The sequence below is a fragment of the Seriola lalandi genome, unplaced genomic scaffold, assembly GCF_002814215.2.
Source record: "Seriola lalandi dorsalis isolate HSWRI2012SDOR001 ecotype SW California unplaced genomic scaffold, Sedor1 jcf7180002054410, whole genome shotgun sequence".
NCBI classification, from domain to species: Eukaryota; Metazoa; Chordata; class Actinopteri; order Carangiformes; family Carangidae; genus Seriola; species Seriola lalandi.
In genome coordinates, this window is record NW_019524963.1 from 492,313 (window position 1) to 519,728 (window position 27,416).

The window sequence follows — 27,416 nt, forward strand, 5'->3', positions numbered from 1 at the left end:
CACTTTACCTGGCTTGTTAGCTTAGCTCGTTGACTAGCTTATTAGCCAGCTAATGAATTAGCCTTTCGAGCAGGACGCCCAGCTGTGCTAATGATGCTGACGGGAACCACGATGTTAATGCTTGCCAAATTTATTAAACCGACATGCACCGATGCCTCTGCTCCACACAGGCCCCTCCTCTTTGCCCATTTTTGTATTAGCTGGGAGTCAGGCACTGCCAAGATGGCGACGGCAAAGCAGCTCACTCGCATAAGCTTCAAAACCACTCTTCAGAAACCTCTGAGTGACGTCATGGAGGCCGCGTCCATCTTTATTTTCAGTCTGTGGTTTGCAGGCAAGGTCTAATCAGCCAAATTAAACAGTCACCTGTGTGGGTGTCTGTGACTGTTAAACACTCACTTCAGGTCTCATTGACAACGTCAGTTATAATGACAGATCCTTCTACATTTCTCAGCCAAATTGTTTATTTTACTTTGAGGACTTTTGCATCCAGGGTGATTTAAAATTCAAAGGCTTTAGAGGAAACAAATCTGCAAAAACATTTTGAGCTGTGTGCAACGTGCACCAGACGTAGTTAATAAGACGCAGGCAGATGATTTTTAAAACACTTGTCCATTTATTAATCAAAATGACAAACAGGAGACACAATCAACAGAATCAACATTCAGACTGTGACAAACACAGAGGTTTCTGTAAAGTGCCAAACAAGAAAAAAGCCTCACTGGTAATATACTGTATATATACACACGCACACACATACGTACACACATACACAAGCACCACATAGAAAACTAGATTTTTAACACACACAAAAAAAAATTAGAAACCATATAAAAACAAGTCTATACCAAGTAGATTCTGCTCTAAAATGATTTTGGCCACTGACGGGCCTCGTGAGTGTTTCCTGTTTAAAAGAAAAGAGGCGTTTGATCAGTAGTTCATCTCTGGCTTTCCTCTGAGAAACCAAAGTAACGAGTGCTCGTACACACTGTGCAATTTTCATCAGTAAAAACCATTAAATCCCCCAAGCACCCACCCACCACCCCCGATCATCTAATACATTCTACTGCCGCTCAGAAACGAGAGGTTTCCGATGAAGGCACACGACAGGAAGGACCTCTCCCGATGACGCTTTGTACGGCGCCACCTAGATGTCATTTATACAAAAATCAGTCCACAGTATTATTATTACCGTCCGACTGTCCACCAGTGGAAAGTCTGTTCTCACCGGGGAGATAAATCAGAAACCATGATTTGTGTTCCAGTTGTTTAAAGTTTGGTAACACTCGATGCGAATAAAAAGCATCTTTTTCCTCGAAAATGTTGGACTAAGTGCATTTGACTAAGTCACGGCTCTGTCCTGTGACCTCGCTCTGAGCTAGAAGAGCTCTGAGGTCAACGTCTCAACATGATTTGTTCTTTAAAAGTAACGGCTGAACATGTTAACGAAGGTGGAAATGTAAACATTGTGCAAGTTTTAGTGTTATTCGGGTACGTGGAGCTAAACTCTCTCTCTCAAAAAAAAAAAAAACCCAACAACAAAACTGTTAATTCATCACAGACAAAACAAACAGAACTTGACATCTTTGACCCTTTTGGATTTAAAATAAAAAACTATTAAATAATACACAAAAATCAACAAACAAAAATAAGTTTTGTGGAAGCTTTTTCATGAGGATTAATTATTGACGACATTTATTGGTTTGAAGAGTCTGAGCTCCGGTGTGAAGTGCTGGTTTGTGATGAGACGCCATGTCACCGGTCTGCTGCTCCCACTCCGCCCAGTTACGTCTTCTGCCGCCTCCTACTGTTCATCTCAAAATAAGCGTCCTCACTCTTGCTCTTGCATTGTGGGGGCTTCTTGCCGACGGCGGACTGGGTTTTAACAGCTTTGACGTTGGGGCTGGATCTCTGAGGGGCCAGGGCTGGTCCTGGAGCTGGTTCAGGTTTTAGACTTGACTTCCCGTTGCTGGGGTTGCTCGTGGTCGTGGCTGCTTGTTTCCGCCCTGCAGTCTGAACTGTGGCTGGTGCTTTCTGATTGGCTTTGCCTGCGGGAGAGGGGCCCGTGTTGCCCCCCGGGACCCGCCCGGGGACAGCAGCGGTACCTCGTGGAGGGGCGGCGGCCTTGGTCGGGGCCGGGCCCTTGGCTTTGGCTGTGGCCTCTTTGCCTTTTGGCAGGGAGCAGGCAGGTTTTGGCAGCACTGGGGAGGCTGTCCGGGAGCTGGGGGTGGGGGGTCTGGACTGTGGTGTTGGGGGCGCTGCAGCCCGTGTGGCTGCCCGCACTCGCCTGGCTGCCTCTAGACGGAGGCGCGAGGCTGGGGAGCCGGGGCGGCGCTGTGCAAGGCGGGAGCGCTGGCTGGAGCCCGATGGGGGCCGGGCATCTTTAGGGGTGGGTGCCCGTACTGGTGCAGTGACGGGGCGAGGCACAGTAGCGGTGGGAGAGGTGCAGGGGCTGGAGGGTTTGGGGCATTTGGAGGACGGCTCGGGGCAGACGGGGCTTCTGGGCTGAGAGGCGGCTCCGCGTGGTGACGGCCTGAGCTTCAGTTTGGAGGCGGGGTTTGGATCTGATGGAGCTACTGATGGCGTCAGAGCTCTGTGGTGGACCTGCGCTCCCTGCCCCCCCGGGCTGGGAGACAGTTTGGAGGAGCTTCCCACAGGTGTGGAGGGCAAAGAGGAGGAACCTTTGGTTGTGACGGGCAGGGGCAGCTGGGTGGGCTTCCTGGGGGAGGAGGGTGTCATCTGGAGGTTCTTCTTGGGTGCTGCGGCAGCACCTTTCCTGGGCAGCGTGGGCGTGCAGGCAGGGGAGGCGGCGTGGGACCGGACCATCTGACCCGCGGCCGCCACGGCCGTCTGCTTACAGGCTGAGCCAGAGACGGAGGAGGACGACGACGTGGAGGAGGAGGAAGAGGATGAGGAGGAGATGAGGTTGTTGACAGCGGCCAGGGGGTCCATGTCAGGAGGAGGAGGTGGAGCCGCATTGCCATGGTGACCTCCTAGGCCGGGGGGGCCTTTCTGAAAGGCCAGGATCTTCTGCTCCAGAGTGGTGAACTGTAGCACCCGCAGAGGGTCGTATTTCATCAGGAAACCACGCAGCGTGTCCCAGCCCCCGCCCACACGCACCATCACGTGTTTACCATGCAGCATCTGAGGAGGGAAAAGAATCATTTGAGACATATTCCTTTAAATTCCCAAAATATTCTCCTCAGAACTTTAAATGAGTCTGTCCTGAGGCTTGGACGCTGGACCGTACAGTAATTAAGATGTAATCACCTAACGCAATCCGCTGCTATTGGATAACAAGCTTACATGTGTCCAATCACAACCAGCTCTCTCTCTTTCTCACACACACACACACACACACACACACACACACACACACAGGCAGCAGCCTGTGTTGTCAGTGTATATCCTACTACACAGCGCTTGCGTCACAGATATTGTCCCTCGAGTTTGAATAAAAGGCGGCTCAGTGCAGTTTCTCTTGCAGTTACCAAATACTGGGATTTGTGTTTCTTCTGACACCCACAGGGAAATTCCTCTTCAGCTGGGTACTGTCAGCAGCGAGGTCAAAGGTCAGAGTAAACCACAGAATAGCTGACTTTGTTCCACTGTACCTCCCTGCTGCTCAAGGCCGTTCCATCCATTTACTAATTTCCAAGCTTCAACCTCTTTTTACCATCTTTCTTTATCTGAGGTCTCTGATTTCTGACTCTTTGCTATAGATGTTAGTGGAAAGTGTTTCTCTCTCTGTGTGTGTGTGTGTGTGTGTGTGTGTGTGTTCAGATCTCTCACCCGAATAAAGATGGTCTTGTCTCCCAGCCTGTAGCGTCCCTCGGACAGGTACTCAATGGAGACTCTGTTGGAGCAGTTGCAGGGCGGGTCGTCCATGCCGTGCTCCTGCAGAGCACAGTAGAGAAGCATGAGTCCACCATATCGGACGTCCTCTCTGGCAGCAATAATGACTGTGTTTATGAACACGTGACATTTATCTGTCAGTCTATTTAGCACACAAGCATTTTACAGTAATAATAATGACCAATAATTATAATAATACTGATTCAGTGTCACTTCAGACGGCTGGAAAACAACAGATATTGACAGCATTTGCTATAAGCTGCTTATTTGCTGCTTCAGTGTATGAGGGCAAATACATTTGTGAATGAATCCAAACTGCCTTCCACTTGAATGAGCAGTTATTTTTAGCCCTGCCGTCTCCTCTGGGAATAAAACTCCCCACAGAGTGAGAGGCTCCTTTTACCCAGTGAACTGGACGAGGGAACAACACCGCCACCCTCGACACGAATCACAGCGTCCATCAGTGACGGTGTAGAGAGAAGAGACGGTGCATTTACACCGATATGCGAACACAAAGTTCTGCACTTATGGGCGTATGGCGACACGTATCTGTATCCCGGAGGTCACGTGTAACAGCGAGTCGCCGTGCACTGGCAGAGCGTCACGTGGTCAGCTGTGATCAAGTACCCCGCGGGGCGCCAAGTGAAGCGGCAAGAACCGCTGCCTGCCGCCATCTTGGCTCGGCTTCAAGTGGGTCACACATGCATCACCTATGTGATGCGAACGTGACCAGCTGCAGCCTTTACATCAGCGGGAGGCACACGAGACTGCATATGAATTTATCAACTGCCTCTGTGTGTGTGTGTGTGTGTGTGTGTGTGTGTGTGTGTGTGTGTGTGTGTGTGTGTGTGTGTGGCACCATCATCTACACTGAGGTTAGACAGCTCATCAATACGACAGGTGTCTTGGGGGCAGTAACATCACCATTTTTGTGCCGCACTTCCTGCCTCCAAGTGGAAGGTTTCATGTTCTGTCAGGTTAAATGGAGGTAAAAAAATAACTCTGTGGAGCTCGTTTCCTGTTCACATGTTCACATGCCAGTCAGTCAGAACTCACTCCGGGCTGGTAGAGGCCGCCATGCTGGCAGCACACACTGAAGGTCTTGACGGCCGGAGGCGGCTCCTCCGTCATCAGCAGCGTCTCCTCCAGCTCGATCTCCTTCTCCAGCTTCACCAGCACGGGAGGCTCCACGCCGTACCTGAGACACACCGCGTTGACATGAGCACATTTGGCAAATGACGGTCGTTTAAAACAGTATTAAAAACCCCACGTCTGTGCTGGAAGACTTACTTGGAGACGATGCGGCCGATCTCCAGCAGACACAGACAAACCTGCCGAGGTTCCTTGTGCAGCACTGAGGCAGAAAACAGATCGTTATTAGATAAAAACCATCTGCCACGCCTGCTCTTTACACTGCTACAAAACAAACCCACGTGCTACATTTGAAAACGTGACATTGCGATGTGCACATGAGATAAAGTTAATTACTCCCTGTGGGGATGTTGGGTGACTCATGCAGAACATGAGAGAGGTTTGGAGTGGAGAGATGAATATATATTAAAGAATAGGAGAGTGTGTGTGTGTGTGTGTGTGTGTGTGTATGTGTGTGTGTGTGTGTGTCTGTTCATGCTGTTCCCAGGCTCGGGATCAGCAGCAGACGTGGGATTTTCTTTCCAAATCGCCCCGATCTGTTTTTCTGGAGAGTCATTAGTTGTAATGAAGTGATCCCCCATGCAGAGTACTCAGGGTGATTGCTCTCCACAACAAATCCTATTAAACCATTAAGATGTGAGGCTTAAACCACAGATTTGGCTGTTATTAGAGCTCACAGCTGAGGTCTGGTCTGACCCCCCCCCTCACTCCTCGTTATCATCATCAATATGAAGCTCTACGTTGTGGAGCTGCAGCTCATGGGTCAGTGTTCTGTACAGACCTGCAGATAAATGAGCTTGGTTTTGCACAGGACTGCGGTTGTCCTGGTTTGTTTGACCTCTTTTTGCCCCCCAGTGAATTTTTTCAGGCTCAGTAAAGTCATAAAAGCTTGAGAGGATTGTTTCCAGTAGGTGCACGTCTCAGGGATTCACTGTTGTGACAGTGGCCAAGCACCTGCAGGAAAACTCATCATGATGCCGTTTCCATACTTTTCCTGAAAGAAAATATCTGAGGTTTGACTGAGGTGACGTTCTTTGATAATGTTTCTGCTCGACTGGAAAAAACAGACCTTGAAGCTTTGAGTCCTTGAACTTTGTAGCAGTTGCTGCCTCAATTTCTGGGAATTTTTATCCGGTTATTAAAAAAGGTCAGATTTAGTGAGACAGAAGTTCAAACTTCAGACGGCTGCAGTTTGAGCTGCTGTAGAGTAACAGCAGAGGGAAAAAGGCCATTTGAAAGACTGATGTGTAAATGTAGATTGTCTTGCTTACCGAGGCCCTCAGACTCAAACAGGTAGGTCTCCTCCACGCCGATGAGCCGACACCAGGACAGGAAGTTGGCCGTGTTGTCGCGGGCGAAGAAGGAACCCGGGGAGGCGTCGCGCTTACACGCAACCTTCTTAGTTGGGAACAGCTGTGGGGAGAAATTAACTCATCATGAACCTCAGTTAGTTTTTTTACACACAGCACATAGTGAATTTATATCATTAACTTGTGCAGCAGGCAGGAAAGTCATTTATGCTGCAGGTTATCACTGTCGCTAGCTGCCATGTCTCCATGCATGGAGACATGGAGACATGTTAGCTACCTAGTTAGCTGAGATTTGTTCTGGAAATGTGAGTGAGTTCTGCAAACGCATTCCTTTCTAAATAGTCTTAGCAACATGTTTCCTATCATCCCTCTTCTGCACAGGCATCCTCCATTACAGATGTGAACCTCGTATTTAATCCTGGCAGAGGAACATCAGCTCAGAACAACAGGAAATTAAAGTAAATGCACATGGTGTGATAATACTTCACTACAATACCCAGATATCCTGTAGGTTATGCCAATAAACAGAGCCTGGTCACGCTGAGTACCCAACCCAGCCATGTGTAACAAAGTGCATCAGAGATTCGGCAGAAATCTGTCCACTGTGACCTGCAGAGCTCCTCCCCCCACCCCCCACCCCCGTGTGCCAGCATGAAAGCCAAGTGTCCGAGCTGTTTTCATCTGTGCCGTCTGACTCACCTTGCCGAGTGCGGAGGGGCAGCTCTCGGCGATCTTGGTCTGCAACACACCAATAAGCTGGCAGAGCTTCACGCCGTTATTCAGCTCCTCCATGAAAAACTCTGCTCTCACCTCCACCCCTGGACACAGAGAATAAAGAGTTTTATCTTCCAACTCCATCATCTGCAAATGCACTTTATAAGAGCTGGGATTTGAGCTGCTTGATTTGACTTTTCCTAGATTAAAACCACATCTCCAGTATAAAATAAACACAATTAAAGCACAGATAATTGACTTTATAGGCTGTTTTTATTATTCTACTTTGTCTTTTGTTGCAGGACTTAACAAAAAGTCTCCTCTACAAACTCCTCCAGGACTTGTGGCGCTCCCACGACCCCTTATTGTAAATCACCGCCCTAGGAAACTCAACAAAAGGCCACTGAGTCTGACTTACTTCACGCTGGGAACAAATTCCACAACGGCCATAACGCTAAGTGACTAAGATTACTCCACAAAACTTTATTTTCCACATGACAACGGACGAGCCCAGAGGCCTGAAACTTTATCCGCTGCACGCCACCTGTTTCTGGACTGACTGCCACATCACTCAAACTGTTAAAAAGTTGCAAAATGTGGGATGCAGGTCATCATGGTCACGGTGCCAATAACTCATGAAGAGTGTTCAGTACCTGTCCACATTCCTCATGAGGAAAACTGAACGTCCGTCTCTAAAAAACGGTTTCACAAATCAACAATAGAGTCAGTTTCCAGTCAGCTTCAGTTTCCTCACTGCTCCATTGTGTCGTAGGGACAATAGCCGTCAGTATAAAAGGCAGAGACGGTCGAAATGAGGGATTTGGTTCCACTCCTGTTTATGCGCTTCACTAAGGACCAGTTGGAAATAGCAGAATCCAAATCCAATTACATGGCAGACCCATGTCAATTGTGCTTTGGTATTTTCCTGGCCTCAAGGGGGAAACTGTTACATGCAACTGTCCAGTGTTGATTTATTTACATGTGCGCAGGTTTGGACACATGTAACTCTGCTGTACATGTCCATTCTTCCTGCCTCGGCCTAGTTCTTTACAGCCAAACAAGAGTGATGTTCAATGTACCTGAGAAAGTGTCTTTAAAGTTAAACCATGTGAGCCTGCAGCTGTCAGAGGAGACAACAAAAAAGACCCAAAATAAGACAAATCGATCTCCGCTGGTACTTACCCAGCATGCCTGTGAGCCAGATGGCCAGATCCTCCTGCATGGGCACCAGGGTGGCCTCGTGTCGCACTGCCAGCCACTGGTCATACTGGAAGACGTCTGCGAGGCCGGGGCCGTGGCGCTGTGCTAACGGGCTGCGAGGGCTCCTGGGGCTCAGCAAGGGGGCGTCAAACTTCTCGCCAAACCACACCTGGGGGGGGGGGGTAATTAAATGTCAGATTCCCATCCAAGTGAAAGAGCTGAACACAGAAACAGATTCATTAATAAACAAAACAGAAACAAGGACAAGTTCCAGAGAGAGAAGCAGCAAACAGCCAAGAACTCTGAGGATAATACAATTAATACGGTCTACATCATCTCCGTGTATGACCGAGGTTTAGAAACACACACAGAAAGCCAGACTGCTGTGGCTGCCCACTTATTGAGACATCTGCCTAATCTGATCTGAGATCTGTTCCCTCATTAAATCATGGTTTTAACACGGCAATCTTTAAAGGAATAAGTCATCATTAGCCGTCTTGTCAGAGAGAGAGGAGAAGATTGATACCACGCTCATGGCTATATGCTAGCTAGCCTGGCTAGAAAGTCACTGGGCCCAGAAACAGCCAGGTTCATATCAGCAACAGTGCGTGTGGACAAACAGAGTTAATCAATGAGCTGTAGAGGTGTCGGTGGGTGAATGCTGTTACTTTTGGACAGAGCGCGAGCACCTGTTAGCTCCTGTTTTCAGTCTTTTTGTGAAGCTAAGCTAACCAGCTGCTAGCTCTGGTCATACAGACGAGTGATAAAGGTGTTGGGCCACAAGTCTCTGGACTCTACTACAGGGATGAACCATTCTTCCTAAAAAGATTTGGTGTTTTGATGATGGTGGTGGAGAGCGTTGTCCATCACATAATGCTCCACCCGTTTCTCAGGTTTTTCCTTTAAATTTGTCACCGTATATAACAGCCTTAAAGCTTTAGAATATCATGTTGGAAATGTAGTGTTTCTCTAACTGTCTGGGCGACAGTCACAGAACACTGTCACTACTCACGTAGCTTCTCCAGTTTACAGGTTATGTTTTACGATTTAGGTCAAAAATGATCAGCGTGACATTTGAAAGGAAATGTGGATGAAGCTAACAATTAGCCAGCCATGGGATTGTGCTAAATATCACCAGTTACCAGTCTATTAACTATCAAACATGGACAACGGACAAGATCATGGATCGGTGGCTTAAGACAGGGTTAATTAAAACAAAATCAACTGAAAGGTGTAATGACTTTATGGTTGATAAATAAACTCTGCAGCTGCAGTTCTTCACCACAAGCTGGCCACAATACTACTGAAGTAGTAGCGCTGTTGGTTTTGGGGATGTTCGGGGAGGTGGGTTGTCAAGATGTCTGAAAAAAAAGTGTTGAGAAACACTGGTCTATATATTTAACAGACAGATAAGACGGCAGTATGATCTCCCTCTCAGCAAGAAAGCTAATTTCCCAAAATGTTGAACTATTCCTTTAAAACTTATATAATCCCGGCACCTGCTTTTATTGTCTTATTAGAGGTTTTAGCCACATTTCCAGTGCTGATTATTACAGCATTGTTCGATTGTGGGACTCTCATTCAGAGTTATATCAAGTGTTAAATTCTTCCTGTTTGAGGGCTTTCATTTGCTTTTGTTATTCCAACAAGTAAAAAAAAAAAAAAAAATCTTATCACTTCAGTGAGGCGTTGCGAGATAAAGCTGGACACGTCCACAGCACATCTGTGAAAACACACACCTACATAATGTTTCTTGGAAGCGCAAACCGATGGACTGCTTTTACCCCTGAATATAGGTTCAGCAGTTTGTCCACAGCCCGCTCTCTGCAAGCCAGCCCTGCAGCATTATCATACTCTATTTCCCCTTCAGCGTAGCACTGTGGGAACATGACAGGAAGTTGTGTGACCCGTCCATGCAGAGAGGAAGCGCCGGGGATGCCGTCATACCACACTTAACTACAGCACACACTGCACACCCCCGACTCTGCCAGGTATCGACTGTGGTTTACTGGGTTTCAAAACCACACACACACACAACCTCTTCTTTACCTCATTTATTTACCACCCACAGCCACTGTTGCTTTTTATTTAGCTTCAAATCCAAAGAAAACAGAGTCAGTTGGACACTGTTGCACTTGACTGATTAAATGGGTGTTACAGTCAGTCCGCGGCTCAGTGCCTGGAGGGAGCGGCTGATCCTGGCTCTCAACAATGATGTCCCATCATATCCATCTCCACTGTCCTACACTCTCTCCCACTCCCCCCTCTCTCTCATACCTCAGTCTTTTACTATCACAGTTCAAGTCAAGTCTTTGGTTTAGCCTAAAAAAACAAAAAAGAAAAAAAAAAGAGAATAATGGACCAATCTACTTATGTCAGACATTTTAATCTGAATTTAAAGGAACCCAAGCTGTTGGCTAAATAAAGTTTCTATTCCTCAAAAAAAATGTAAATAACTCATTCACAAAATGGCCATGTTGTTTTATTTTGAATTTTTTAATTGTCCACCCACGCACACACACACACACACCAGGAGAGGGGGCAATCTAGAAAAAAAAGCAGCAGATGTGCTCTCTGACAACTTGTCCAGACATTACATAACTCACTCCTGCATGACCCTCCTCCCCCGTCTAGTTTGTGAACATCCGGCGAAGACGCAGCCTTTAATCTTTGTGTCTATCACATGTCATCGAGCAATAACAGGACACCATGGTTAAGGGGTTACGTGGGTGAAACAAGGCCGAGTCTTGTTGAGGCCTCCAGTTCGTCGTGTTAGTTCTGCATACAAACTCCTGGCAGGGTCAAGAGACGGGCCGTTACGCAGTAATGCATTTCTGCTGATGGTGTGAGCTGACCCAGTAACAGTGGTTACAATACTTTAACTGTGTGTGTGCACTTGGCTGGTGTGATATAGCTGTAATAAAGGTCCATATCTTCCTCTTCTTCTGTGTTTTATTTGAAGTGTTGATCCATAAGAAGAGAGGAGGCTCTGAGCCTCTCTTCTGATTGGCTGACTGTTTTCTGAGTGATTGAATAAAAATATAGCAGATTTCAGGTAAACACTCAGAGAAACCAAATCCTGCCAGGTTGGATGGTGGGACCAGATGGGCGGGGCTGTGGACGTGACAGAGCGGTGACTGCTTTGTTGTGACATCACAAAGTTACAGAAGTCCTGATGGTTGGTTTTAGACTCAGTTTGCATTTCTCAGCATCTATCATTAGATGGCATTAAACGTCATCATTAGGGCTTTTTTCACTTTTGTAAAGCTCCCTTCACAACCAGCAGTACTTAACTAGTTAACTAGTCCTTGTGATAAGTAAACTTCATTTCACGTGTGAAATTAGTAGAATGCCCCTTAAAAGTTCAACTTCAGGCAACTTTGACATATTTTCATGACTTAATAAAGTCATTGTTGGGTGAGACCAGCGGGCGTTAACAACCTATGTTCAGTTCAGAGTCAGGATTATTTAAGATAAACAGAAAGCTTGTGCTACAGAAAATGGACCAGACTCAGTGAATAGCTCCCCTAAGCTTAACATGTCCTATGATAACTATTAATTTAGCTATACAGACTAATGAGCAGTGATAACTAACATGTCTTTGGAGACGTCAAAATGGACGTCATCGCTTTGGGAAGGTTTTTTCAGTCTCACACTCGAGCCCATCACATGTGAGACTGATGAACAAACACACACACAAACACCTGATGTTTTCAAGTGAAAAGGTTGCCTCACATCAAAAGAGATGAGCCGACCACACACACACACACACATATGTGTGTGTGTTACCTAACACGGGTCAGAAGGGTGGGCAGCCTGCAGCGCTCTGATGCTTCACAACAACATATGTGTGCGTTTCCTCGACATCACGCTAATTAGAAAATAAAGCATCGCAGTGTAGCGTTTTCAGGTTACGTAAAGGAAAGTGTACCGATTAGACAAGACGACTGAACAGAGAGGATAATCCAACCCACACACCATCACCTGACTGAATACAGGTTCATTGCGAACATTCAGGTCTTAAATCAGACTAATGTTGTAAACTGAAATGTGCACTGGACTCAGTATAGCGGCCCTCCTCAGTTAATCTGTCTTTTCTTACACCACCTCTGTCCTTATTGGCTGCAGGAATGTGGATTGGTAATCCAGCAGAGGAATGCAACCTACTGAGATGTTAAAGCACTTTGAGCCTGTGAGTTACCGTTTACGCTTTAGGAGTTTATCCGATGCTCTTAACCCAAGCCACTTATAGGCCCTGAAACAATGGTCAATAGCAGGAAGGTCAAAGGGAAATGTGGGACGGACCAATATATATATACCAGAAATGATCATGCATATCATTCATTTATATTTTTTCCTTGAAATCAACATCTCTTCCTCATGACTATGATGTTCCCTGCTTACATTAAGACTCTTATTATATGAGCTTTTCTCATGACATTATTACAAAGCCTAATTTTCACAATACATGTCAATGACTCATGTACATGAAGCCTGTAAACAACAACAAGTCTAACACATGAACGAACTTTCAGCTACAACTCAAACTATAAGTAAAGTAATGTTTCCCATCTTTGAAATGACTTTGGCCATCACAGATTTTAAACCTTCCCATGGTCTGGCTGCTGACCTTTGACCCTTTAGGATCCTAACTAAACACAGCTGTATAGTTTGGCCAGGCTCTTTTCAAATACTAAAAGAGCTAGATATTTTTAACGCTGAGAAAACAGCGTAGCTTTGGTGTAATGAGGAGTGCACTGATGTACGTCTAAATCCAGATCTGTGTGATTAGTAATGTCTTCCTGTGGTTCTTCTACTGTCGTTTTGTAGGATGTGCTCTTTTATGTCTGTTTAGCCATGACGGCCATCTCTGCTCATGTTAACTACACAGTTCTTCTTCTCTTCAGTACAAATAAAACATTTTTTAAAAAACCTACCGACAGATTAAAATTGTATCTGTGCAACCCTTATAACTCCGCTTTTTCTTTTTGCTTTCTATATTTAAACTCTCTGCGGATATCACAAAAAAAACACTTCTGAAATATGTTCCGACAAGGTTAATATAGAACCTAGACCTGTTTTAAACAACACGTTTATACAGTATGGGACCTTTAATAGATGTGCACATATGCTACTTATACTTCCATGAGTGCATACATTTTCAACCCGGCTGAACAGAGCAGTCAGAGTGCGACCAGTTATCAATGTGACTGTGCTCTACATGGGCAGTGAAGCTCTGAGCTGAGCTTTGGACGGAGCTGCAGTGTCACAGTCTCTGCAGCATCACTACAGTCTGATGTGGATCAATATCCTCACAGGGGGGGCTTTGATAACACGCAACACCATTCATGTATGCTCTAAAAATAAACATGAATTAATGGAACATGTCCACACCGTCATGAGCAAATGTGAGACGTGTTTACAGAGCTGCTAATTAGGAAATGACCACCTTTGGTAATGAATGGGGAACTGCATTTAAAACATAAATTAAAATAAAAATAAACTACTCTTACCCATGTTTTAGACAAGGCTGCATTAAGTAGAGACACTGCCTCATATAAAGCAATCTAAATACAGTCAAACCTTCTCATTAACACAATCTTTAGATTTAATCTGATGCATCTGAAGCGACAGCATCCAAACCACAGTCCATCAACAGCTCCATGGAGACTCTTCACAGCCTCGTCAACACCATCGCCGTCAGTCTGACAGGTTTCCTGCCACATGTTATGTGCACAGCCCTGAGATACATATTTTGCATATCCGCGGTCCAAGACGGGCGGATGGAGAGAGGGAGAGGGAGAGGGAGAAAGAGAGAGAGAGAGAGAGCCAGGACTTTCCAGACCAGATGACAGAGAAAACCCCGTCTCACTGAGGCGCTGTGACAAAATCTGTAACACGATACGTTTGTTATTTTGGATTTTGGGGATGGCCGACACTTCGTTGCTAGGAGGGGTCGGGGGGGAAAAAAAAGTGCTGCACATTCCACCCACTCCCCTTCAAAAATGTGCGGAGGAAGTCCTCGGGGTCCGAGCAGCAGGAACGTCAGACACGCAGAACAACAACAAGACGGCGTGATGTAACACAGGTGGGCTCGTCACAGCTGCTGAGAGATGACAGATGTCTGCAGCTCTTTGTTTAATGTGAGGAACTTCTTCCTCAGTTCGCTGCATGGACACTAAGAGTAGTGGTGAGCGGCCTACAGAGGGCGCTACAATGAGGACTCGAGTCAGGTTCAGACCAACTTTGTAAAGACATCTGCTGTACATGCTTAAAATATTACATGTGGACAAACAGCTCAATTCAATTTGCAAACTAATCAATAATCAATCAAAGTCATTGATGGAGGCTGGATCAGGATCGCCATTCAACAATATCTGCAAACCAAACGCTGACACAACGATATCTCCAATCTGAAGGAACACATTTCCTCTTTGACCAACCGAAGTGCACCTCATCCTCATCCTCATCCTCATCCTGTCTAGAGGGCGAGGAGCTTACCTGGATGCCAGTCTGGACGGCCATGACAGCGATGGCAGATTCACTTCTTCATTCTGAGGAGAGATGAGACAGAGAGACGGGGTGAGATCATGTGCTCGTGTTCAGACAGAGGATGAATCAGGAAGTCCAGCCGTGTTTCTGAAAACCTCATATCAAGATGTACACGGTATCTGATTATGCAAAAGGCTACTCGGGGCAGGTTTTAGATAGTTCGACATTGTGGGAAACTCAATCTCGTGCCTGAGTCTTTTGGAAGGCATTTAGCTTAGCTTAGCATAAAGATTTGAAGTAGAGGGGGAGACAAGCTTTAACCATTTCTTGGCAAACAACAGCTGGGACCTGGAGTCTTGTCATCGCCTTGGAGATGCCAGACATTATTTATAAAGCACATCTCATTAAAAATTAACCTCAGTGTCTCTTTTAATTTAGTGCAAATACACAGAGTCTCACACCTGCAGCTGGACGTCCTGATCTAAAACCTCTATCACAATAAGCTGTCACATTTATCTTACATAACAATTAATAAACAATCATTTTCTGAAACATCAGGATATTTTCTTTCTCATACTTGCTGACTTCTGATTTATTTGTCCTGATTATTTACATTCAACTTATTACTTTGTTTTTTTCCCCATTGCAGTGGGGTGTATGTTTTAAATATTGCTGGTTAATAACCTGGATCCCTTGTGAGGTTGCCTATAATATGTGTGTATAGTGCCTTCCGACCAATCTTAAATGCTAGAGGAGAGAGAATTCAGAAAATTTATTGATTGGAAACTGCAATAAATTTAATTGAGGTTAGTAACAGATTTATAACAGTTTTAATTCAATTGGAGCCAAAACGCTTCATTAATTTATGAATTTGGCAACTGAAAAAAAAATGATAAAGTAAAGTAGTTTTTAAGGTGTTAAGACATTTTTCATATTTTCTCATCTGAATCTTTGGGTTTTATTTGTTAAGACAAAACAAGCTGTTTAAACAAAAACTTCAGCTCTACACGATTATAATTTTCTGACATTTCACTGATTTATCAATAAAATAATTGGCAGATTAATCAATAAAATAATTACAAGTTGTAAGCCAAAATGAATCACATTCACTCTACACTCCTGCCTCCTGAGGAACCCCTGTGAATGAGCTGCAGGCGTTACTGACATTAAGCCTCATTCAGTTCACACCCAGATTATCTCATCACGTCCATTCAGTCTTTTAAACTCATTTCAGACACGTGGCTCTTCTATTTTAAAAATCTACATCTACATGTCGTCCATTACTGTCACACTGCGTCCACTACAGAACGCCTCAGAAAAGTCAAACACCACGGTTCTTCTTATAAAATCCCTGTGTCATGAGCGTGTCATCAAATTTATATACATACATACATACATACATATAGCTGTTATGAAGCGGTAATGGAGGAACATTAAAGTGACTGTTAAACAGGATGTAAGCTGCAAACACTCAGGATGCTGAGAACGGCCCTCTGGGTATAAAAAAAAACAAAAAAAAAAAACAGCGAGGTTGTTGTTTTTACTGGATGCACAGTGAGTTTTAGTGGATCAGACTTTTTCACAAGGAAGTGATGCGGTTGGACTGAGTGCTCCTCGCTGCCCTTTCCCACACAGGATGTGAAGGATTACCCCGGACGCTCCACTGTCCCTGAGGGTGTGTGTTTGACAAAGAGAGGCAGTGGGTGGGGGGAGAAAGCAATCACAGACGCGTAGATCCTAATAACACTGATAATTTGGTCAACACAGCTGAGGCAATAGTTCTCCACCAACAACCACCCCCCTCCTCCATCCTCCTCGGACACAAACACCATCATCATATAGAGCTGAAAGTGGGTTCGCGAAACTTCTACGCTGCTGTATTTATATGTTCTGGCATTTTCCACTGATGTCATCAGCCACAGAGTGATGAAACTGATCGTCAAATTGCATCCTTATCTGAAAGTGCCTCCGCAACCAGAGACGCCAACAACCACATCCTCAGTCGCACATCAAAAAGGGGACCGCCGGAGAGCGCCCTGTCCAGTCATCCGACACCAAGTCCGCAGCTCAGAGGAGAGAAGGTGGTCAGCGGGCCGAGGATGGGACGGGACAGGAAGGATGACACCACAGGACGACTTACCTCAGAAACCCAGTACGGTACAGAGCGAGGAAACTGCACCGAAACTACTCCGGTCAGCCTCAAAAGCTCATCCTCATCAACGGTAAACTCCACGCTACGCTCAGCGCTGTGCAGCCGGAGCGGCTCCTGCCTCCGTGGTTTTCACGAGTGAGCTGGGAGGGAGAGGCAGCGAGAGAATGACAGGGTGGGAGGGAGGGAGGATGGATGGATGGGAGGAGGAGGTGCAAGAGGAGAGCCCTGACTAATGAAGTGGCTACGCTTCGCTAAGCTCCGGCCGCCCCCCCCCCCGCTTCCCCCCCCAAACAATCCTGTCACGGCGGGACCCTCACAAAGCCTCCATTGTTTTGTTAGCTTGCCACCCTCCCCAACTCTCTCACTCACACACACAACACACACACTCCTTCTCATCTCCAAACCAGAAAACAAACCAGGAACTCCCCAACCAGGATGTAATGAAATGGAATGAGATGGGATAGAGGCGATGAGGTGGTGGGGGTGGTGGTGGGGTTGTTACCTCCTCTTCCTTTTCATCCCCCACCTCCCTCCTGCTCCTCCAAGCAGAACACTCCCAAAGGAACACTCGGCACAAAGTTTGGGGGGGAGGAAGAGGGAAAACAATGAGTGTTGCTGTGTTTCAGACTTGACCCTGGCGTCCACGTGGAAAGTGGTTCAACAAATTTACCCTGAGGAGCTAAAGTCCAAGTGACAAACAAACAAAACACAGGACGTCATACTGGCCAATCAGATGCCCAGATGTTGTTTTCCACAGCTGTTTCAACCAACCCTGTTCAAACAAGGAAAGTAGTCTCTTTGTTACATCCATGCTCCATCCTGAGAGTACGTTCCCATAATTAGAGAATGTAAGATATAAAATAAAGTGTTGGGAGGAATCAATTCATGCAACTAAACTGAAAATAGAGTAGTGAGAAGTAAAACCCTGAAATCATCACTGTACTCTTGTCTGCAAACCCTTCCATCGTTGTTACACCTTAAAACATAAAAACCACTCAAATTGAGAATCCCTTGTGGTGATGAATATTTATTTTTAGAAGTAATCAGATGTAAATTTCTAGAGAATTTTGACAGATGATGGAAATAACACAGACTGATGGAGAATTGTGAAATACCAGCACTTAAAAGCTTGAATTGTGGCATCTGGACCGAGTCCGGGAGGTCAGTGAACTCTTTTAAAGTATTGTTTGGAAATGTCCTGAAGGCTGCGAAGCTGAATGACCAGAACCATTCACAGAATGACGACATTTAGGATTTTCAAAAGAGGGGAACAATCCCGGACGGCTCTGCTTCTTTCGGTGAGGGAGAGGTCACTCTCTACAACACAGGACAAAAGGGCGAATCTTTGGCTCTGGACTCCAGTTGTGTGCATCTGGGGCTCCCGGCCGAGCCTGAGAGCACGACTCCCTACAGAGACCAAAGGCACCCACGCACACAGTCAAATGTCAGGCGAGAGAATCGAAGCCAAAAGCAAGGAGGCGAAGACAAAACGTGTTTTATGGCGGCGGTGGACGCTGGAAAGAGCACGGCTCGACACCGTGACACTGAGCACTACCACGCAAATTCCCGATGGGTCGCAGGGAGGGGGAAAAAAAACATCCGACAATGCTGCCACTCTTCTGCCATCCATCTGTACCACGCCTGTTCCTCCATCACCTCCCTGCTGCTGACAGTCAACAGGATTTCCATCCAGTTTTTGAGACCATGCTCTTAGACTTTTTTGTGGCTAAATATGCAGCTGGGCTTCTTACCTTACACCGCTGATGTCAAGCTCATGACAGGCTCTACTTGATAGGAACAATGTTATTTTTGGCATTTCCGCAAACGCCCCCGTTCACAGAGCAGCGTGGGAATTCACAACTTTCCAAGAATCCAGATACTCCGTTAAGATCGCTCAAACATCAGCTTTTGTTCAGGTGCACATCCGAGCCGTTCCTATATTTCTAAAGCCACATCGGGATTAACTGAGTAAATGAGACACAGAAACCTGGTACATAAAAGGCCGTGGTCGTGTGTGGGCTGACGAACCTGTATTTCCTGTTGTGGGTGATATATAAGCCTTGTTTTGGGTTTAATCCCCTCAGGAGAACTGCTGCTTCCAGACTGAATGGACTCGACCACTTTAAGTATTAACCTTAGATGGCTTTTCCAACGTTACATTTAAAAGGAGCATTGCCGCCTAACATGTATACGCAGTTTCCGACATTGCAGAACGTCGGCCTCACACCGAAACAACTTTTCAAGCGATTTCACTGCAACAGAAAAAAAATTCCAATGTCAGAATAAAATCAGAGTCTTGCTGGAGTTGTGGTGCGCTTTCTTTTTTTTGTCTTGACGTTCTGATCAAATCAAACATGTTGAATAGTCTCCTCAGTTTTTAGTCTTGGTTCGTGCAGACAGTGACGTTCAATGACGCTTTCTCCAGCAGCAAACAGGAAGCAGCAAACTGAGCTGACAGTGAGCATGGAGGCAACTCCAGGGACGAGCAAGAATGTGATTGGTTTGGTTTGAGGCCGGCATTTAATACATAAGGGAGGCAAAGAAAATAATTTCAAAATAAAACAGGAAATCATGAATATAAAGTCCAAACAGTCATTTTAGGTGCAGATCATGACAACTATGGTGTTGAGTTACTAACTGATGACGACGACGACAGAGCAAAAAAGTTTTTCTTCCTGTAAACAATCTCAAAGGAATCTATTCACATTGTCTTTAGATGTGAGACGGCGTCAGATTTTAGTCTTTTCAGTCCTCTGACGTGTGGTCGGTATAAAGTGTGATATTCTGATTTTACACTGATTGTGATTGTGTTTATTTTTAAAGCCAGTGTGGTGTTTGACATGCATCTACGTGCAGGTAAGGAAAGTCATGACAGAGATACATTTTTTTTAAAACACATCTTTAACTCTAAATTTACAAATGAACTTATCTGAAGGGACGTATCAATATAAACAAACTGTGACAACACATTTAGCTCATTAAGACGCCTTCCTTCTCCTTATAGCGCTCAACACACAATCCACTTCCTGCCAGGAAGAGGTGCCGAGTAAATTAGTGGAACTGCCTTTTTGCCAGTACAAACGAGCACTATAATAGACTTCAGCTCTATTAAAGGAAAGGGATCTAGTCCGAACTTCCCTGTAGCCTGGACTTAACATAGATGCTGTGTGTGTGTGTGTGTGTGTGTGTGTGCGTGTGTTTCATGAGGGTGGGGGTGAGACATCTGTCTGCATGTTCCCCATGCAGGTCGCCTCTCTCTAGTGGCAGCCCGTAATCATTTAAGAGGATCAGCGCTATTCCAGACAGCAGAGCACATCCACCTCCACAACACGGCGTCATCACAACACAACCACACGTGGTGCGAGCATGCAGCCCGCGGCGCTCTGGCACTGCATGCATGCACCCGTGCATAAGTGCAAACAAGCAACGAGAACGCATTACGTAATGAGTTAAAAGTAGAAGGTTCAGGCGGCGATGTCCTTTTGATTTTTCCACTATATGGCATCGTATGTGACGGGGGAATAAAAATAGGGTCAACATGAAAAAATAAAAAAAGGTCAGCCACTTGCTGAGACCTCCATGGGTCTGTTTTTTGTGGAGGAACAAAGAATTGAATTAGCACAACTGGAGCACATGTGGCGTATAGTCATATGGAAAAATATTTCAACTACACAAATTTCTCAGTAACTCTTTTACCTGAAAGTTCTTTTTTTTTTTTTTTTAAGTACTGAATAGTTTTCAGCTTCCATTACTCAGTCAAACAACTTAAAAAAAAAAAAAAAAAAAAGGTAAATTTCAACTTCTCTCTCACTCGGACTGTGAATGGAGAAAATGTCTAAAAATGCCATTAACCGTGCCGTCTCACCTCCTCTATATTTTCACCTTAATGCTTCTCAATCACGATTCTGCTGGACTTAATCTCAAAAGAGAAGTTTTTGATGTATGAAAGAGTGAGGCTCCATTTTTAGGCTTGTAATTCAATAACTTGAGCAGACAGAAACGGATGAGTGTTTGTGTTTGTGTGTGTGTGTGTGTGTGTGTCTCTGCCATGTGAAGAGGCTGTGGGCCAGTGAACCTCCTGTGGTCTTCCAGTCCAAAGGGGTTCTGCTGGACCCAGCCTCCCCCCGGGGAATACTAACTCCTCCTCTATTAAACTTCTTCCTGCTGAGCCCTTTGTGTCTGGACTTAATTACCCTGTCGGAGGAGCGTTTCATTTAGAGCCCGGCCTCCCCCTTTTCATTTTACAGATGGGGCCCGGCTGCACTGTGCCGAGAGGGAAAACCATTCAGTGGCGCAGAATAAAAAAGTCAATATACACCAGCGGCCTGTGAACCTGACATCTTTGAGACAACTTTCTAAAGCAAGTCGCTCATGTGGGTTTGTATGAGTTTACTCATCGTGGTTTTCCTTGGGATAAGACCACCCCTCTTTCAAGCAGGATTAAAACATGTTCTTGGCCTCCATCCTCTCGTCCTTGTTGGGAGTGGTCTTTCCTCAGAGGTGAGACGGTGTCACTAAAGCCCATCTTAAAGGCTTGAATGAGCAGGAGCCACCTGCCAATCCCTTTTTGATTTGTTGACGCTAATCCACCGCTCACTACAAGCCACCAGGTCGGCTCCGGGATCTTAAAGCCCCTCAGTGCTGACTCTGGATCAGGCTTCCTGCCCAGCTTTCCATAACGTTGACGAAGAGAGGGACAGACGCGAACTGATTCCAGGTCAGTAAAGAGGGAGCATCGGTGTACAAGCGCACCGCCTCACGAGATCGTCCTTGGAGTGGAGCCGTCCCACAAACAGAACATACAATCAGCCGTGTATTTACTTTTATTTATTTATGTTGGGTGCACAGACTTTCCTTTGTTAAAACTTCTCCATCCAAATGTTATAGCCTCACAGAGTGCGTCAAACTTTGCCCCCACATTGTCTTTGTATTGGAATTTAGATGAAACACGATGTGATAACATGTTTATTCCAGTAACTCATAAAGCAAACAGTTGTCATTGGTTGTCTCTCTGACTACATCCACCCCGAGATGTTTTCATTATAAAACTAATACGATCTCCGTATCAGAAATAATCTCCGTCCATAATATCACGCCTGAAAACACATATCACATGACACCACACCGAACATGCACGCGCTGGTGTAAAAAAGGAAGCAGTTTGTCGAGTCTGCAGTTGGTTAGTTGAAATTCTACAAATGAGGAACAGCAAAGACAGTTGTAGTAATAAAAGGCATAATGTAACTGCACAACAGCTGCTAGCAAACGCAACAAGGTCAGTGACACTTGTAATTCATCATCCATGTTGCTTTCACTACTGGTAGTCGAGGCTGATGAGACCCGACGAGGAGGCGACAGCACAACCCCAGAGTTTTAAAAGTAGTGTGGATGTAGCCTCAGAAAAAACATGGTGGAACATCAAACTTCAGGGTTTGTCATTCACTATGAGCCTAACTGAGCGCAACTTCCAAGCTGACTTGACAAAGCGACTAGAGCTCCAGAGAGAAATGTAAAACTACACCGAGATGGTTTTTGGATCTTAAAACCACAAACATACGATATCTTCTTATGGATCAACACTTCAAATAAAACACAGGAGGAGTGTAAAATATGGAGCTTTAAAGGCCTGAAACAGCAAAAGAAGACACCCCATCCTCCTGTGGCATTTTCTAACCACACCAAGTTGAACTGTTTGGAAAGACAGGGATGAATGGGCTCTGTGATGTGGTCATGTGACTCATCACATGAACTGTGTTGTTTGAAACAAGCAGGTCTTGCCTTTAGAGTTTACTGAGTCCCAGTAACCTACATTTAGAAATCTTTCTTCCTCAGAACATCGACTGACTGAGAACATCACGACATTGGAGCTGCAGCCAAACTGCAGCAGGCCACTTCTCTAATGGTGATCCATCACGGCACCAGTCTCAACCACGAAGCCTGACCCATCGCTTTGAACAAATATTTCCCTTTTTATTTTCACAGTCATCCTCCTCCTCGTCAGCCTCCTTCTCTCGACATGATGTCAGCACTCAGTTGGCTGAGTCAGTCAGCAGTGACCGACACACAGGCATCCTTTAAGCTGCAGCAGGCCTGGCTGGATGCCCACTCTGAGCTGTTTTCTGCTGACCTCACACACACACACACACACACACACACACACACACACACACCCACACACACACACACACACACACACACACACACACACACACACACACACACACACACACACACACGGTTCGAAGGCCAACTGACTGCAATGACATCACTGCTACAGGCTGGCCGTTTTTTTTAAATACCTGAACTTGACCGTTGATCTTTCCTCAGCTGTTATTCAAACAGATTTGTAACTGCTGCTCATCTCATAACGAACAGAGGAAAATCACATCATGCGTTCATTAAATTAATGAAGTGAGACGTGAAAACTGTTGACAGAAACCAGCAGAAACCAACGGCTGCAGAAACCTTTTGATTTCAAACGTGACATCCCTCTGGCCGCCGGGGCGTCTTAATGAATGTCTACGACTGAAAACTGTCCCGTGTCGCACCAAATAATTTGTGGACTGCCAGTTGAACAAGCCGAACTGAAGCACACAACATCCAAACACGCTGCCCCAGTGTTGCCATGTAACAGGTTTTATCAGGGTCAGCTCAGATAAGCCTGTGTAGCCCAAACAGCCACTTTGCCCCTTCCCAGCTCTTCACAGAGGGTGAGGTCAAGGAGAGAGGTGAGGGGTCATCGAGCTTGGTCTAATTAGTCACGTTTCTTTGTCACATAATAACCCTGGTTAGTGTGTGTGTGTGTGTGTGTGCATGTGTGTGTATGTGATGGGGAGAAGGGGTAGGGATTTAAAAACCGGGGCACCTTTCACCTTAATCTCCCTCACCAGTGCTAAGACATGCTGGGAGAAACGTGGGCTCCTTTAGATCCTCAGTGACACTAAAAGGAAAACAGAACTGTGCTGACAGGATGTGACAATATCAGTGAATGAAAACAAGACATATAATAAACAAAAACAGATATTTGTTATCAGCCTCCATATGAGGATTTTAGCTCTACAGTGTTTGAATGAATAGGAAAAAAACACTGATTATTCAGTCATTTCTCACATCTTGGATCGGTTTGAAAATTGAATTTATAGTTTGGAGTGTGAGTTTGGACAAAACTGATATGTTTTTATTTATAAATGCTTACATCTATTCTGTATATGACTGGTTCCTCAGATTACAGTTGTAAAATTGGTGACATCTTTGTGACAGTTTATTCTATATTTTAGAACTAGAACTTTAACCGTACTCATACAGAAAAAAACTTCATTGACAAATCTCACTAATCCAAACCACCATGTATGAATAGCACATGACATCAACTCCACTGTGAATATTTACAGCATCTACATGCGTCTAACCACAGAATAACAGCTTCCCTTTACACACACACACACACACTTACCCCTGACCCCCCCCCCCCCCCCAATTCTCCTCTTCCTGTAAGCTGTACCCTAAATAAATGAGGGGTAATCCACGCTTTCATTATCATCTCCATTGTGTCCACACACGCAGCACTGCAGCCCATATGTCCCCATGTGCATTTTTAACTCATTAAGCCCTCTTTGTCTCATCTGGTGTGTGTGTGTGTGTGTGTGTGTGTGTGTGTGTGTGTGTAACTTCTTTCCAGGCCCAGAATGTGCGGCCTGATGCCAGAGATCAAGCAGATGGTAATTATGAAGATGGTTAAAATTACGGATGCCACTTCATTAAGAGCTGTGCAGTGACAGCTTCGTCTCAAACACAGTCAAGTACCGTATCGTCAGTGATTTGGTGACGGATCGTTGTAAAGGTCTAAACCACAGCGACGCTGCGATGACACCTTTAGTTTGTTTTCTTTGGTCTGAACCATAGTGGAAAACTTCGTAAACAAGCAGTCACTTGTTGATTCACCATCTGTCTCTTTTTAATCCTTAAACTATGTATTTTGATTCTCCAGTTTTTGCCACACATGTAATCTTTTGGTGCGCAATCACACTGAGATCGCAAACAAGTGTACAATGTGGTCCGGTCAGAGACAACATAAAAGTTGCTGAGGGAGTTTTTAAACAATTTTAAAGATCATTTCATTTTAAAACATTATTTTTTTTTTTTTTCACCAAAACTGTACTGCTGTGTAATACCTTTGTGGCCAACCAGTGGGCTGCGTCCCACAGGTTGGGAACCACTGGTTTGGAGAGTTTGACAACCATTTAATTAATTGCTTTTGGCCACTAGGGGGCAGCACAATACGCTGCAAACACGACATCAACATTTATGAGGTTAAGATGGCAAACGTCACCAATGACGATGATGATAATCTGGATTTATCACTTTCCAGATCACATGGAGTCATTTTTTCCCCATTCTTCATATAAAAATATTGATTAGTGCAGCTCTAAATTCTCACATTTACCAATCGGTTCAGTCTCAGATGCATCATAGACTGAAATGTCTTGACAAGTCTTGACTTGTGACTTTCTGAGATGAAAGTCCAGACTGACAGGATTTTATTTGGGCAAATAAGAAGAACAACAGCAGGAACAGAACTGTTCTTTGCTGCAGCACCACTCCACGATTAAGACAAATAAGAGAGGAGTAACTTGGCACAAGAAGCACATTAACCTGATCACTGAATGACACTTGATACAATTCAATTTCCCAATGACCTGAGCAGGTGAAGCTAGCGAGGTGAGTGTACACCCATCAGCTAATACATACATGTGAGACAACACAGTGTTATTTTGGTTCAGCTGTAGCGTAGCAATGAACAGCATGTGAGGATGAATAATAATGATACGTCTGCTCTCACTCATATTCTTCCTCTTTTCCTATTCTTAACTCATGAGTTATAGTTACATCAGTCTGTGTAATGGAGGAAGGTGAAAAAATTAAGTCAAGCCATAATCACAAATAGTTTGATTCCAGACCTCTGAATCACTACTTATGTAGGATGAATGAAGCTCAAGCTAGAGAAGAGATCTTGTTGTTGCGATAGCAAAAATAAACATCACCATGAACTCATCAGCAGCGTCTGAAGTGCAGAGTGTCGATGGTTTTTCCCTCTGTGCAGGAAACACCTGCTGAACCTTTACTCCATCTCTTTTCCTCCAACAGGAAACCAGGAACATCCCATGTACAAGACTTCACATTAATGTCTCCCTCCTGATTGTTCTGACACCGTAGGTGCAGCAGCAGGAAAGTCTGTGTGTGTGTGTGTGTGTGTGTGTGTGTGTTATGATCACAGGAGAGGGAGTTGCACCTCCAACCTAACCTGCTCTTCCTAATGAAGTCATCACAAACACAACACTCACTTTATCCCATCATCAGCTGCTGCACCCTCACATTACAACACTTCAGCAGACACCATCCCCGGGGTCATACATGCACCAGTAAACTGCTGATCCTCTTACCTATTTCATTCTCACCTGCCAATCAGCTGTAAACATGCATGCACACACCACACCAGGAGCTGTTGTTTCACACTCAATACAAGCACGCACAGACCTGTCAAAGTCAATTAACCAGCCATTATGTAACAGTGAAATGTGTCAGGGATGTAAACTGGTTTAAACTGCACCCTTTAAACTTGGTACGGCTCATGTCAAGGGAAAGTTTTTTTTAACAACTTAGTACAATAATTAAAAAAAAAAAACAAAAAAAAAACAGCTTTTAGGTAAAAGTGAACGGCGATGAATACAAGCTTTACGTTTGAGGAAAAAAACTAAAAATATCATGTAAGTTAATATTTAACTTTCTTTTTTAACTCCTGGCATCTTACCGAGACTTTTTCTATGTATTTCATGTACCTTTCTATTTAACAACAACAACAACAACAAAAACACATAGGACTTCAGTTAGCCTATTTTATGTGTTTTCTAGTGAACCAGCTTCCACGCGGCTCCCTCATGGATTTTGGGGAGAAACCGGAGGAAACCTCCGCACGAGCGGAAAAACTTTCGAATAAACTCTCCCCGTTAATCCCCGCTCTGAGACAAAGACTGATAATTATATAGTATAATTAAAGTGTCAGACTCACCGGGAACACTGGAGGGATGAGAGTCTTCAGGCACAAACTCCGGGCAGCTTGTTGTGTTAGTTTTTTCCTGGAGGAAATCTTCTGAGTTACTGGTTTTCTTCTGTTGGGACCGGACTTACTCATGTTCTCCGCTGCTGTGTGTTTGTGGGCAGCGCTGTTCGAATCAGCCAATCAGGGCGCTCTGTTTGCTGGGGGCGGGGTCACAGGCTCACCTGAGTGTCATTTTACTGAATGATGAAAATTGAATCATAGTAATAAAACGCACATGCCTAAATAAAGCTATAAAAACATCGCTCTAGGATTGTTAATGGTGAATGAGTTAAGAAAGTGATTTGTTTTAGGTTGTTTTCATTTCTTTGTTCACTTTGTATTTATTCACTCTCCTTTCTTGTGTTGTATATGTTGTATTGATGCTATTTTTTCAGTTGCACTTGTGTCCACTTTACCTGTGGTCTCATCCGTTATATTTATGGTC

General features: G+C 44.9%; 1 protein-coding gene across 2 annotated transcripts; it reads right to left on the reverse strand.

The window, feature by feature from the left end:
• Positions 1-593: 593 nt before the first annotated feature.
• Positions 594-27,069, reverse strand: gas2l3 (growth arrest-specific 2 like 3). 2 transcript variants are annotated; one of them, XM_023409972.2, is made up of 9 exons: positions 26,942-27,069; positions 14,733-14,785; positions 8,214-8,400; positions 7,017-7,135; positions 6,279-6,420; positions 5,146-5,209; positions 4,912-5,053; positions 3,793-3,897; positions 594-3,144 (listed from the first exon to the last, which is right to left on the reverse strand). In XM_023409972.2, exons 2-9 carry the CDS (start codon positions 14,754-14,756, stop codon positions 1,786-1,788), a joined length of 2,142 nt encoding a protein of 713 aa, XP_023265740.1. In that variant the 5' UTR covers positions 14,757-14,785; positions 26,942-27,069; the 3' UTR covers positions 594-1,785. The 2 variants fall into 2 exon arrangements, with proteins under 2 accessions (XP_023265740.1, XP_023265739.1); XM_023409971.2 differs by lacking the exon at positions 26,942-27,069 and adding an exon at positions 16,864-17,019.
• Between the last annotated feature and the right edge of the window lie 347 nt (positions 27,070-27,416).

Coding starts and splice junctions, on each gene's coding strand:
- gas2l3 (XM_023409972.2), bottom strand. CDS start 14,756: ATGGCCGTCCAGACTGGCATCCAG. Junction 6,421..7,016: donor GCCCCTCCGCACTCGGCAAG/GTGAGTCAGACG, acceptor TTCTCCCCACAG/CTGTTCCCAACTAAGAAGGT. Junction 5,210..6,278: donor GTTTGAGTCTGAGGGCCTCG/GTAAGCAAGACA, acceptor TTTCTGCCTCAG/TGCTGCACAAGGAACCTCGG.